The following is a 12,690-nucleotide window of genomic DNA, read 5'->3' as shown; positions in this document are numbered from 1 at the left end:
TATCCAACCCCTACCCCGGGGGGGGTAAGGTAAGGTAGGCCTACCTTAACCTAATCATTGATAGCGTCCATTCATCGACTCAGGTTCATCATTCACCCCCCCTACGTCCATCATATAGTCATCATCATTTCGAGTCATTGTCACATCATTTCATCAATTGTCCTTCTGTGCTGCCCAACCTCCTACCTACCTACCCCCCCCGGGCTGTATTTTTGATTACAATATCAACAAACTGTCCGTGTTTCAGGCGCTCGGTGCTGTACAGCGCCTCCGGTGGCTGTGAATACATGATAAAAATGTCACCGTAGGATGCGTGCATTGAAAGAATCAGCCTTTCGTGACAAACGAATCTCAGCAATCTCCTTTGTAACACTCTGTGACCAGCCGCAGCTGGCCAATTTTCACCACATCTTCTCCCACCAGTTTGTCGTAGGCCTCGGTGATGGCGTCGAAGATTTTCCTCGCCGATTTCAGCTCATGCAACAGCGTCTCCGCCACGGTGCCGACCTTGACATCGCTCGCTTCGATGTTGCGGGCGATCAGGAGACGTTGAATGGAAGGAATGAAACGAGGCGTGAGGAGTCTTTTCCTGATGCTGTAATAATGTTCAGCGTAAAAGTCATCGTCCAAAACTCGCAGACACTCGTGTTGTCTCTGGCTGGGGTGATTGGTCTTGCACCCGTTGCACGCTTCGGTGCGGTACTCGTTGATCACTAGGTCGAGTAGGTGATAAACCGCAGTTTTCACGGTATCGACGAGTAAAGAAGACGCCCAACCGTCAAGCTCGGCGTCTTCCCGCTTGCCCGCTGGCCCGCCGCCGCCGCATCACACTCCGCGTCGGACAGTATCTCCCCCTCTTCCGAGGAACTGTCAGTTGAGCCGTCCGAGGAACGGTCCTCCTCGTCGCGACTTAGGGATGCAGAGTCCATCTTTTTCTATTTTTTTTTGTTGTTTTATAGCGACTTCATAGAACAGCTACAGCATAGGCAAACATTCAGTGAGTAAGTAAGTAAGTAAGTACATAGACTGCATTGGAACTAGAAATCCTAGAAAACAAGTGAAATGAAACTCAGCCTTCATAGTTTAACAAGGAGAAACGGGGTGGGTTTAGCTAAGCGAACATTGACAGTGTACAATTTAACTGAGAATATCCAAGGGCTCCACCGAGCCCCATGAGAACATAAGATGTAAAGTACGCTCCTGCGCCAAATAATCCCAAGGAAGGGAGGCCGAAGAATTTACACCGCTCCTTCAATTCGATCCTCTCCTCTTCTTCCCTTTTTCTTTGTTCTTCCTCCTTTCTCCCCTTCAGCCTTTCTCCTTCGAGTTTCTTCTGGGCCGCCTTATACATCTCGTCGGTGTAGTGGTTTCCTCCACTGAAATCCACCATTTCATCTATTTCATCCAGAAGACAGCCCCGGAGTGTCGATCACAGCGATATTTCTTCCGTCTTCGCCCTCTGCCTCTTTTCTGAGACAGCCGTCGGTGACAGACTCAGGCGAAACGTCTTCTTTGAAAGCGTTCGCATCCCCCAGGATGGTGTTTCCGGATGCACTCTTTCCCGATCCTGTTTTACCGACCAGAAGGAGTCTCAGTTCTTCACGGGTCGCAGAGCCTGCGGGGTTGGGGAAATGATAGTAACATTTGAATCATTCTAGAAAAAAAAAATAAAACACTACGTTACACTAGGCTATTCTTTTGTTATCTTTGTATTGATGTTGACAGCAAGCAGTTTGTCCACATAAAGCGAGTACCACAAGCAGCACACATCCCTGGATCCGGCCTTTGGTCGCCAACATTTTCAGTAAGCTAATGTGGGATTATAATATTATTTTATGCCATGTTAGACCCCTAATTAAAGATTGTGAATTATTATGTAGTTTTAGTTTGCATTATTCTCCTGAATTAGAAGAAGGATAACTATTGCATTTGTTAAACTGATTTGCATTACATTAGACTGCTGATTTATTGTGAATGAATGATATTGTTTTATGATGCATTATACTGCTGAGTTATAAGAAATACTGTTCGCAGAAAGTCATCGCCTTATTTGTCTGATTAGAAGAGAACAGAACATACTGGAGAGGTTTTCTGCCCCATCTCAGCAGGAGCAGATAAACAGGGAGCCAAGGTCGTAGCTTAGGCGCTGTGTGAGAGAAAGAATGTGAATGTTTAGGCTTTTATGATTAGGTGGGGGCCACTAGAGGCTATAAGAGTTTGATCAATGCTCCACCATTTTGAGATCTGATGCTGTCTGCGTACGTCCATCTCCCACGCGTGTGATCATTAAAATCATCGTTTGACTCAACCCGGCCGGACCAGTGTTGTTATTGTGGTTTTTCCTCTTGTATCCATCCCCAATATTTGAATCCGTAACATAAGAAAAGAAGAAAGAAAAAAGAGGTGAAATTAAGGCACATTCAAGGAAAGTATTTCAGATCAGATTAGCAAGTTAAACCACACTGAAAATACACGTTGAATAAACCATGGCCCCAAACTGGTCGGTTGTCCCATGTGTTTCCCCCGTAGCTGCTCCGGGCACACACACAATGAGCCCTGGTTTCGCGACGCAGGCGTAGCAACAACCTCCTTCTACTCCTCACTGCCTCCTGTATGTGTGTGTGTGTAGGAGGTACTGGGTTCCTCACAGACGGTGGTGTTCGCGAAACCCACCCTCCCCAAAGCTAAGGGCCTAACCCCAGAGCACAAGGGTTTTGCCCCCACAGAGGGACAAAAGGACCCCCTGATGATCCTCTAATCGCCTGAGCCAAGGTGTGAAACTCTGGCTGATTGGGACCCACACCCAGTTTCACACCTTGGCTCAGGCGATTAGAGGATCATCAGGGGGTCCTTTTGTCCCTCTGTGGGGGGTTACTCCCACTAGGTTTATATCTGGGACTCTCCACCATTTGACCTTAGAACTGAAGAAGCTTCTCGGATGAGAGGTGAAACGTCTTCAAGCAACTTAAAGAAGTCCAGACGCTTTTCTTTGCAAGCTCCTTTGACTATATCAGTTGTAATTAGTTTTTATTAATTGTTTGCTAGTTTAGTTTAGTTTTTGTTTTTTTGAAAATCCTTAGTTTCAGTTTAGTCTAGTTTTGATTAGTTTCAGTTATAGTTTTAGTTGTGTTTGCAATAATTAAGTGTAACAAAATCCCAGTTTCATCATATCAGTCATGCTCTTCTGCTTATCCTTGGGTATTGAGACTATTAACTCTTGCAGCACCGGGTGTTCGTAATTTTGGTTCAAGTGAATTGATAAACTTTTTGAAGGCAATTGACTCACACAGTTATGTAGATATCCCCGTCCTGTTGTCTCGGGATGCATCACGCTGCCTTGCCTGGGGTTAGCTTCTGTTTTCTGGGGATGAGGGTTGAGTGTGCTCCCTTACCTTCTCAAGGTAAGCTAGGTTAGCCTTCTTGTGTGAGCTTTTCAAGTGCACTTTAAGGTTTGTGGGATTTTTTCCCTTTATACAGTGGGGCAAAAAAGTATTTAGTCAGCCACCGATTGTGCAAGTTCCCCCACTTAAAATGATGACAGAGGTCAGTAATTTGCACCAGAGGTACACTTCAACTGTGAGAGACAGAATGTGAAAAAAAAATCCATGAATCCACATGGTAGGATTTGTAAAGAATTTATTCGTAAATCAGGGTGGAAAATAAGTATTTGGTCAATAACAAAAATACAACTCAATACTTTGTAACATAACCTTTGTTGGCAATAACAGAGGTCAAACGTTTACTATAGGTCTTTACCAGGTTTGCACACACAGTAGCTGGTATTTTGGCCCATTCCTCCATGCAGATCTTCTCGAGAGCAGTGATGTTTTGGGGCTGTCGCCGAGCAACACGGACTTTCAACTCCCGCCACAGATTTTCTATGGGGTTGAGGTCTGGAGACTGGCTAGGCCACTCCAGGACTTTCAAATGCTTCTTACGGAGCCACTCCTTTGTTGCCCGGGCGGTGTGTTTTGGATCATTGTCATGTTGGAAGACCCAGCCTCGTTTCATCTTCAAAGTTCTCACTGATGGAAGGAGGTTTTGGCTCAAAATCTCACGATACATGGCCCCATTCATTCTGTCCTTAACACGGATCAGTCGTCCTGTCCCCTTGGCAGAAAAACAGCCCCATAGCATGATGTTTCCACCCCCATGCTTCACAGTAGGTATGGTGTTCTTGGGATGCAACTCAGTATTCTTCTTCCTCCAAACACGACGAGTTGAGTTTATACCAAAAAGTTCTACTTTGGTTTCATCTGACCACATGACATTCTCCCAATCCTCTGCTGTATCATCCATGTGCTCTCTGGCAAACTTCAGACGGGCCTGGACATGCACTGGCTTCAGCAGCGGAACACGTCTGGCACTGCGGGATTTGATTCCCTGCCGTTGTAGTGTGTTACTGATGGTGACCTTTGTTACTTTGGTCCCAGCTCTCTGCAGGTCATTCACCAGGTCCCCCCGTGTGGTTCTGGGATCTTTGCTCACCGTTCTCATGATCATTTTGACCCCACGGGATGAGATCTTGCGTGGAGCCCCAGATCGAGGGAGATTATCAGTGGTCTTGTATGTCTTCCATTTTCTGATGATTGCTCCCACAGTTGATTTTTTTCACACCAAGCTGCTTGCCTATTGTAGATTCACTCTTCCCAGTCTGGTGCAGGTCTACAATACTTTTCCTGGTGTCCTTCGAAAGCTCTTTGGTCTTGGCCATGGCGGAGTTTGGAGTCTGACTGTTTGAGGCTGTGGACAGGTGTCTTTTATACAGATGATGAGTTCAAACAGGTGCCATTCATACAGGTAACGAGTGGGGGACAGAAAAGCTTCTTACAGAAGACGTTACAGGTCTGTGAGAGCCAGAGATTTTCCTTGTTTGAGGTGACCAAATACTTATTTTCCACCCTAATTTACGAATAAATTCTTTACAAATCCTACCATGTGAATTCATGGATTTTTTTTTCACATTCTGTCTCTCACAGTTGAAGTGTACCTCTGGTGCAAATTACTGACCTCTGTCATCATTTTAAGTGGGGGAACTTGCACAATCGGTGGCTGACTAAATACTTTTTTGCCCCACTGTAAATGTCCCTCATAATTTGTCTCTTTCCACTACAAGACACTTGCTTTATCCAAAACACAGTCATATTCAAAGTAATCCCAAATTGGACTCTGGCGCTTTCTCCCGACTTTTCCTGACATGATTCTGCGCGTGGACGGAGCAGCAACACAGACGACTCGACTAACGTACTGCCACCTGCTGGCATAATGAGACAGCAAGAAAAAATCTGGAAACTAAACTTCATTTTCACCCTTGACTATTGTAGGACACGCACACATCAATGAAAACTAAACACATTTTTGCTATAAATTCAGTTAATTTTAGTTAGTTTTGTGAACACTCATTACAGTTTTAGTTAGTTTTCCTTTTTTTGTTTTTATTTTTATTTCCGTTAACGAAAATGTTTTTTCACTTCTAGTTTTCGTTATTTCGTTAGTTTTCGTTAATGATAATAACCTTGCTCTGCACACTGGAATAAACATAATCAACATGATCAACATTTTACTGCGTGTTATTTCACCATCTTATCGATTCAAATGCTCCATCCTTATGTGGTTTGCGACATTATGTTTATCCACTCTGTCTCTAAATGTTTGAAGAATTTTCAAGTTTGGGGTCAAATTTTGAGAATTTGACCATAAGTGAAATTTATGGTGTCATCACCCCCTTCGGGGCTTACCTTTCCCAGTTTGATGATATTCCTCCCTATTCTTTGCAAGTACCCCCTTTTGGTGGCGAGAAACTGTTGGTGTGGTCAAGTGGGTGCTGTAAAAACAAAAGCTCAGGACAGAACAGTTATCAGTCATGTACTTCATACAAAATTAGCATATATCGAATTTCATATTGATCCTCTGAGTGTAATGGTACATTTTAATTTGAATTTCTCAAAGCTAAACACAATAATTTTTCTTTATTTTACTCTTGTTCTTGTGCAGCACCACCTCTCAGCGCATGCCCCTACTTTTAAATTGCTGACTATTTCAAGAAAGCACCCAAAAGACGGGGACCAGTGTTTATTGTTACATATCTCCATTTTGAATGTGACAAGCCCTATGGAGCGCCAGGACTGCCATAATGAATTAATTAAATACACCATTAAATAATTAATTAAATGTGTCAATAATTAATTAAATGTGTCAATAATTAATTAATTACATGTGTCATAACTATTTATTTAATTAATTAATTCCAATTTTAATTATTTATTGCCACATTTAATTAAGTATTTAATGGTGTATTTAATTAATTCATTATGGCAGTCCTGGCGCTCCATACCAGGAGAGCTGTCGCATAGCCACAATCTTGGCTAAAATCTTTGCAACAAACAGTTAAAAATTGTGTTATTCCTTAAAAAAAAAAAGAATTAAATAGATTGAATAAACTATTTTTTGTAATTATTATAGTAATTTTGCTGAAAATGTTCCGCCTATTTTTGGATGTAAACGTTTACTTGTCAATAAAGCTTCCAGAAAGAAAAAAAGCGGGGTACTTCCGGTCTCCGCTGCTTCGTAAACGTGCCGTACGTCATTACGTGTTCATATTTACGGCAGCAGCTCCATCCATGTGGTTTTAAGATCTGCGGTTTCTCGACGTCAGCTGCTGAAGAAGCGTAGCAGTCGCTAACTATGTTCATGTAAACAACAGTGAAGGATATGGTTTTTGACACTTTGTTTTACAGCTAACACGATGGCGCAGCCGGCGGAGAAAGGTACGTGTCACTACAAAGTTATTTATTAAAAACACAGCAAGCCAGCATATTTTACTGAGCTGACCAAGACCTCTGCTTGTAACCCTGCAGACGCTTCCCTAAAAAAAGCCTCTTAGTGACCAAGTCAGCATTTTATACTTCCAGTGTCACAAAAAGAGCTCGTGACTGTAGGAGAAGTTGGCTGAACACGAAACTCAGTTCGCTCTGTGCGTAATTAGCACACATAATTCTCCACTCTGTTCTTCGTGATTCATACGCTTACCTGTACAGAACAAGAAGAATTACATATATTTTTTCCTCCTTTAAAAACAAAAAACAGTGCCAGGTCGCACAGTAGCACTTTGTTAAAAACCAAAAATATCCTCAGACATAATAAAATATTTGTTATATTGGCTGCTGCACTTTTAAATCACCTGATGTTGCCCTTTCTTTATTGTGCGTCACTGTCTTGCAGCATACTATCGCTTTGTGGTGCTCTTCTTTAACTGTCTGCTGACCTTTGGGTCCTACTTTTGCTTCGACATTCCCAGTGTGTTACAGGATCAGTTCCAAGGGGTGAGCAAGAGGCAGCGCTGCTTACAGATCACATCAATATTGCACGACTTGATTATCAGGAGGGAAAGACTGATGTTGTTTTTAATGTTTGACTGTTGTTTTTTGACAGAACCTGACGTGTCCCAATGCAACGGTGATCAATGGGACAGTGGACTGTGTGGAGGGACTGGGGATGACCCCTCAGCAGTACAATCTTCTCTATGCCATCTATGCTTGGACGTAAGCACGTTAATGCATTGATTTCACTGTGAAAATGCAGAAAAGTGGCTTTTCAATGAGAAGCTTCTCTCTGTTATCAACAGGAATGCAGTAGTGGTGATCCTGGCTGGATTCCTGATTGACAAATTAGGAAATCGCTGTAAGTTTTGTTTTATGTTTTCTCTCTGCATGGTCTGCAGTTATTTTTAATCTACTGACAGTAAAATGATGGTACAACCATTTCTTTTGCTCCTCTTTGCAGTCGGTGTGTTTCTCTTCTCTTTTCTCTGTGTTTTGGGCTCATCGCTGTTTGCTCTCGGCTCCCACTTCAAGGGATCTCCCTACTTGCTGCCGCTAATGCTCACCGGCCGTCTGCTGTTTGGATCAGGCAATGGATCTCTGACTAGTAAGTTCTCTTCATGGATACGAACAAATATTCTCTGCAGCATCACCTTTGAGGAGCATTTCTTAACTGCTCAGTTACCTTCTTCATTAGTTGTTCAGAATCGCATCACAGCCTTCTGGTTCAAAGGGAAGGAGTTGGCTTTGGCTTTCGGCCTGACCCTGGCCTTCTCGCGGCTGGGCTCGGTGTTGAACTTCTTCCTCACGCAGAAGTTTGAAGAAAAATATGGCATGCAGTGGACACTCTGGGGTGGTAGGTGACGAATGCGAAGAAATCTCAAGGATTATGGTGTGGTGCCATGTGACCTGGGTTTCTCATGTTATTGTTTCTTAGGCGCACTGTTGTGTGTGCTGGGCTTCACTTCTGCTGTCATTGTCAGCACCTTGGACAAGATTGAATGAGACAGCTGGGTCTCGATGGAGCCATCCAAGAAGAGTCTCGCAAAGTGGTACGATCAATATCCTTTAATAATAACAACATGTATACATGGGGATGGGTATCGTTTAGGTTTCATCCGATACCAGTACCAAACCGGTACTTTTGAAACGGTGCCGGTGCTCGAACCGGTGCTTAAAGAATAAGAACACAAAATTGGTCCAAAAACCTCTCATGTTCAGCTGTTTTTTGTAAAAAGATAACAATGTTAGCCTTTTCTGCAGCTATAGGGCATATATGGCATCACTCTTGGCTGGAAGCAGTGCTTAAACAATGGAAAAAACACAAACTTTGTCCAAAAACCTCTCATGTTTAGCTGTTTCCACTTTTTCTTTGGTCATTTTAGCCTTTTTGGCCAGGGTGAAGGGAGTATCTGCCATCAAACAAGAAGACAGCCGCATGTAACTATGATGGTGTTTGCTAGTTCACCTTACATGCATTAATGTAATAACGTGGTTAGCCTACTCAACGTAAATTACACACGAACAACATTAAGCTACTCACGCAGAGAAGAACGGCTGCTGCTGCCATCATCATCCGTCATCATTTCTGCTACACTGGCAGGGCTAGGGGCCAGGACTCTCCTCTTCGGGTTTTTGGGGGATGTTGCTAACTCCGGGTCCGATAACAGGCAACCCACCCGCAGTAGATGTGCTCGGTGTGAGGTCTCGCAGCAAGCTATCAAATACGGCGCATTTCTCGGCTTTTAAAAAAAACGCTATGCGTCGCCAGGTGTTTCATCAGATTCGAGGTGTTACCTCCTTTGACAGTATCACAGTATCAGCTTAAAGCACTTGTTGCTGCTGAGTTTGCATCTTTTGCTGTGAAGTACAGCCAGACTTTTGACCGCTTCGCCTTGGACATTTTTAATCTGTAGCTCTGCTCTAACAGAACGTACGTACCTGGCCCCGCCTACTATCCTCGGAAACGTAAAATGATTGGCTAGAATCTAAAGTGTATCACAGCTCAGGAAAAAAAGCACCGAAATAAAGCACCGAAATGTGCGCTGCTTTTCGGTCTGGTTACTACTGTTTATGTCAGAACCGGTGACATCATGGCACCGGATACCGGTACCCATCCCTATGCATACGTAACATTAATGATTTAAACCTTGTTTTTTCAGTATTATGGACACACTAGTGATCTGTGTGTGGAGCATCACTTATTGTTGTGTGTTTTTTATGTGTAGAGGATTCAGGATGTGAAGCTCCTGTCAGTAACATACTGGCTGCTGGTTCTCACCATCATGTTCTTCTACAATGGCATCTTCCCCTTCATTGCTGATGCAAGGTAGAGTTCTTGACATAAAGTGTGTGCATACTGATGAAATACAGTGACGTGAAAAAAATGGTTTCCTCCTGCCTGATTTCCTGTTTTTGTTTTTTTGTTTGTTTGTTCGTTTTCAAGCATTTGCGATAACTGGCAATGCGTCTTCACAACGCTGTGGAGGAATTTTGGCCCATTTGCAGAATTGTTGTAATTCAGCCACTCTGGAGAGTTTTTCAGCATGAACCAGCTTTTTAAGATCATGCCACAGCATCTCAATCGAATTCAGGTCAGGTCTTTGACTAGATCATGCCAAAGTTTTTATTAGAATAAGATGAATTAACTGTGGTGTGTCAAATCTTTGGAAAGCTGAGTTTAGTTTCTCTAGCCACACCCAGGCCTGATTACTTCCAGACGTTTTTATAAAAGTAACACAGCATTTTAGAAAAGGAACATTAAAATACAGTAAAATATGGTGGTGGTAGTGTGATGGTCTGGGGCTGTTTTGCTGCCTCTGAACCTGGAAGACACGCTGTGGTAAATGGAACCGTGTGGCACGTCTATCAAAACATCCTGACGGAGAATGTCAGGCCATCTGTTCATGACCTCAAGTTGAAGGGCACCTGGGTGACCCAAACCACACCAGCAAGTCCACCTCTGAATGGTTGGAAAAAAACAAAACAAAATGAAGACTCTGGAGTGGCCTAGTCAAAGTCCTGACCTGAATCTGATTGAGATGCTGTGGCATAACCTTAAAAAGGCAGTTCATGCTTGGAAACCCTCAGATGTGGCTGAATTACAACATTTCTGCAAAGATGAATGGGCCAAAATTCCTCCACAGCGCTGTGAAGACTCATTGCCAGTTAACGCAAACGCTTAAGTGAATTTGTTACTGCTAACGGTGGCCCCGCCACTTATTAGATTTAGGGGCAATTACTTTTTCACACAGGGCCATGTAGGTTTGGATTGTAATATATTTACATTTGTTTGATCTGAAACATTTAAATGCGACAGATGCAAAAAAAACAAAAAAAAAAAACACCTTTACACACCACTTTCAGAGCAACCAGTGAATTATAACCCTGCATTCCTTTGAATAGACCAGCACCAAAGTGATACTGGTGTCATAAGCATTCACATCTGCCATTTATTTTTTTCATTTGCCAGCAAGTTCATCCAGGATAAGTACAGCTACTACAGCCAGAAGGAGGCGGCTTATATTGCAGGAGCAGTCTATGACAGCTCACTGGTCCTCTCAGCCAGCGTGGGCATTCTCATCGTATGTATCTTTAGTCTACACCAAATTGTATTCCTGCGTTGAGTTGAGTTGGTTTATCATGAAACACTCTCGCTGCCATGCGTTTCAGGATTATGTGGGTCTGCGAGGAGTCTTCGCAGTGGCGTGCGCTGTCCTCACGCTGCCCGTGTTTGGACTCCTGGCTTTCACTTTTGTCCCTCCTCTGGTTTCAACCATATGGCTGGGAGTCACCTACTCCTTTGCTGCTGTGAGTAAATAGACATCAGTAAAATGGTTAATAATTACTATGAGTTAATGTATTTCCTAGTATGTTAAACTTGTTGCTGCCTGTGTGGCATTCCAGGCCAGCATGTGGCCGTCTATTCCCCTTGTCGTACCTCAGGCGACTCTGGGAACTGCCATGGGCCTGGCCACCTCCGTACAGATGATTGGGATCGGGATCTCCAATCTCGTTGTTGGACAAATACTAGGCACCAAGTCCAGGTGGGGAGAACCTGACATTAGAATCTCATTGCCGTGCACTAATTGTCCTTCCAGTCTTGTTTAGCTCTGCAGTTTCTCCATTTGTGTTGCAGTGAAACTAAGATCCCGCTGTGGCGTTGGCAGAGGATGATGATCTTCATGTTGGCCAACACCATCAGCTGCATTGTGACCTCAGTGCTGCTTAATGTTGTTGATCACAGACAGGTCAGACATCTGTAGAAGTTATCTCATGAGTTTATACTCTATACACACACTTAGCAGGAAGTTAATTATTATTTTTTTTGTCCCTACAGGGTGGGACCCTGAACAAGACAACCAAGAAGTCAGGGCAGGAGCAGAGAGACCCGGACCGAGACCCGCTCACCCAGGCAGAGGAAGAGCCAAATGAGCAAGATGGTGATGCTGTTCACTCTCGTTCTATTAACTCTTAAGCTTTTCATTTACACAGTTTTTTGTTATTTGAGCATTATTCTTGCTGTTTTTGAGTAATGCAGTCAACTCAGAAGGTATTCAAGACCTTTCCTTTTCCTTTTTCATGCCATTCATTAAGTTTTCAGCAGCTCTGACGAGTATCCCTATCATACAACCATCATGCTGCACTGTAGGGATTACAGTGAAGTTTTGAGCAGGTTATGAGTCATGTCTGGTGTTGGCTAGATTATCTTTTCCTTTCCTTTGAGAAAGTTTGCCGTTTGGAAGCTCAATGAATCTGTTATGCCTTTTTAGTTAGAGTAACTTCCATGTGGCTGCACAGCCGTGAAGGCGATTAGTAAGGTGCTGTTGAGATGGATATCCTGGGCTTCTCTCATCTCACAGATAACCAAACTACCGTTAAAAGAGTCTCAGGTCCTTGGTCGCCTCTTTGACCGAGATCCTTCCTGCAAGAAAAGCATACGACGAGTCCTGCCAAATCAGGTCCTTTATGTCATGTTTTTTTTTTTTAAGTCAAATCGTTCCTGATTGCTTCAGAAGTTGTTTTAAAAATAAAAAATGTCTTTAAAAAATCTACAGTTATAAACCATGTTTTAAATTCCCTCTGGTGGATTTCACTCAGGTTCTAGAAACATTTCCAGGATTATTAAAGAAAAAGGGATCTATCTGATGATGGTAACACAAAACCAAACAGTCTGAATACTTTTGTAAGTTACAGATTTCTGTTCGAGTTTTAACTTTGTGTTAAAAATTTATTACAAACACTGAAACACATTTTGTCAGTCTTGTTGTGACTATGACTTTACTGCTATAAATAATTGTGTGGAAATTCCTGCAGTTACTAAATTTTATTTGTAACAACAGTGAGATTCTTGTAATTCTGCTGCTTTCCA

General features: G+C 43.0%; 1 protein-coding gene across 1 annotated transcript; it reads left to right on the top strand.

The window, feature by feature from the left end:
- Positions 1 to 6,600: 6,600 nt before the first annotated feature.
- mfsd1l (major facilitator superfamily domain containing 1-like) lies at positions 6,601 to 12,571 on the top strand. The gene is given in 14 exon segments (XM_042226015.1): positions 6,601 to 6,767; positions 7,222 to 7,322; positions 7,432 to 7,541; positions 7,625 to 7,680; positions 7,783 to 7,926; positions 8,017 to 8,175; positions 8,257 to 8,316; positions 8,319 to 8,371; positions 9,548 to 9,648; positions 10,792 to 10,903; positions 10,992 to 11,129; positions 11,226 to 11,365; positions 11,458 to 11,569; positions 11,659 to 12,571. Coding segments are annotated over 14 exon segments (1,446 nt in total). The 5' UTR covers positions 6,601 to 6,745; the 3' UTR covers positions 11,797 to 12,571.
- Positions 12,572 to 12,690: the final 119 nt, after the last annotated feature.

This window comes from Haplochromis burtoni, unplaced genomic scaffold (assembly GCF_018398535.1).
Source record: "Haplochromis burtoni strain Fernald_Lab_line unplaced genomic scaffold, NCSU_Asbu1 Contig_192, whole genome shotgun sequence".
Classification (NCBI taxonomy): Eukaryota; Metazoa; Chordata; class Actinopteri; order Cichliformes; family Cichlidae; genus Haplochromis; species Haplochromis burtoni.
This window is presented reverse-complemented; position numbering and strand designations above follow the sequence as displayed.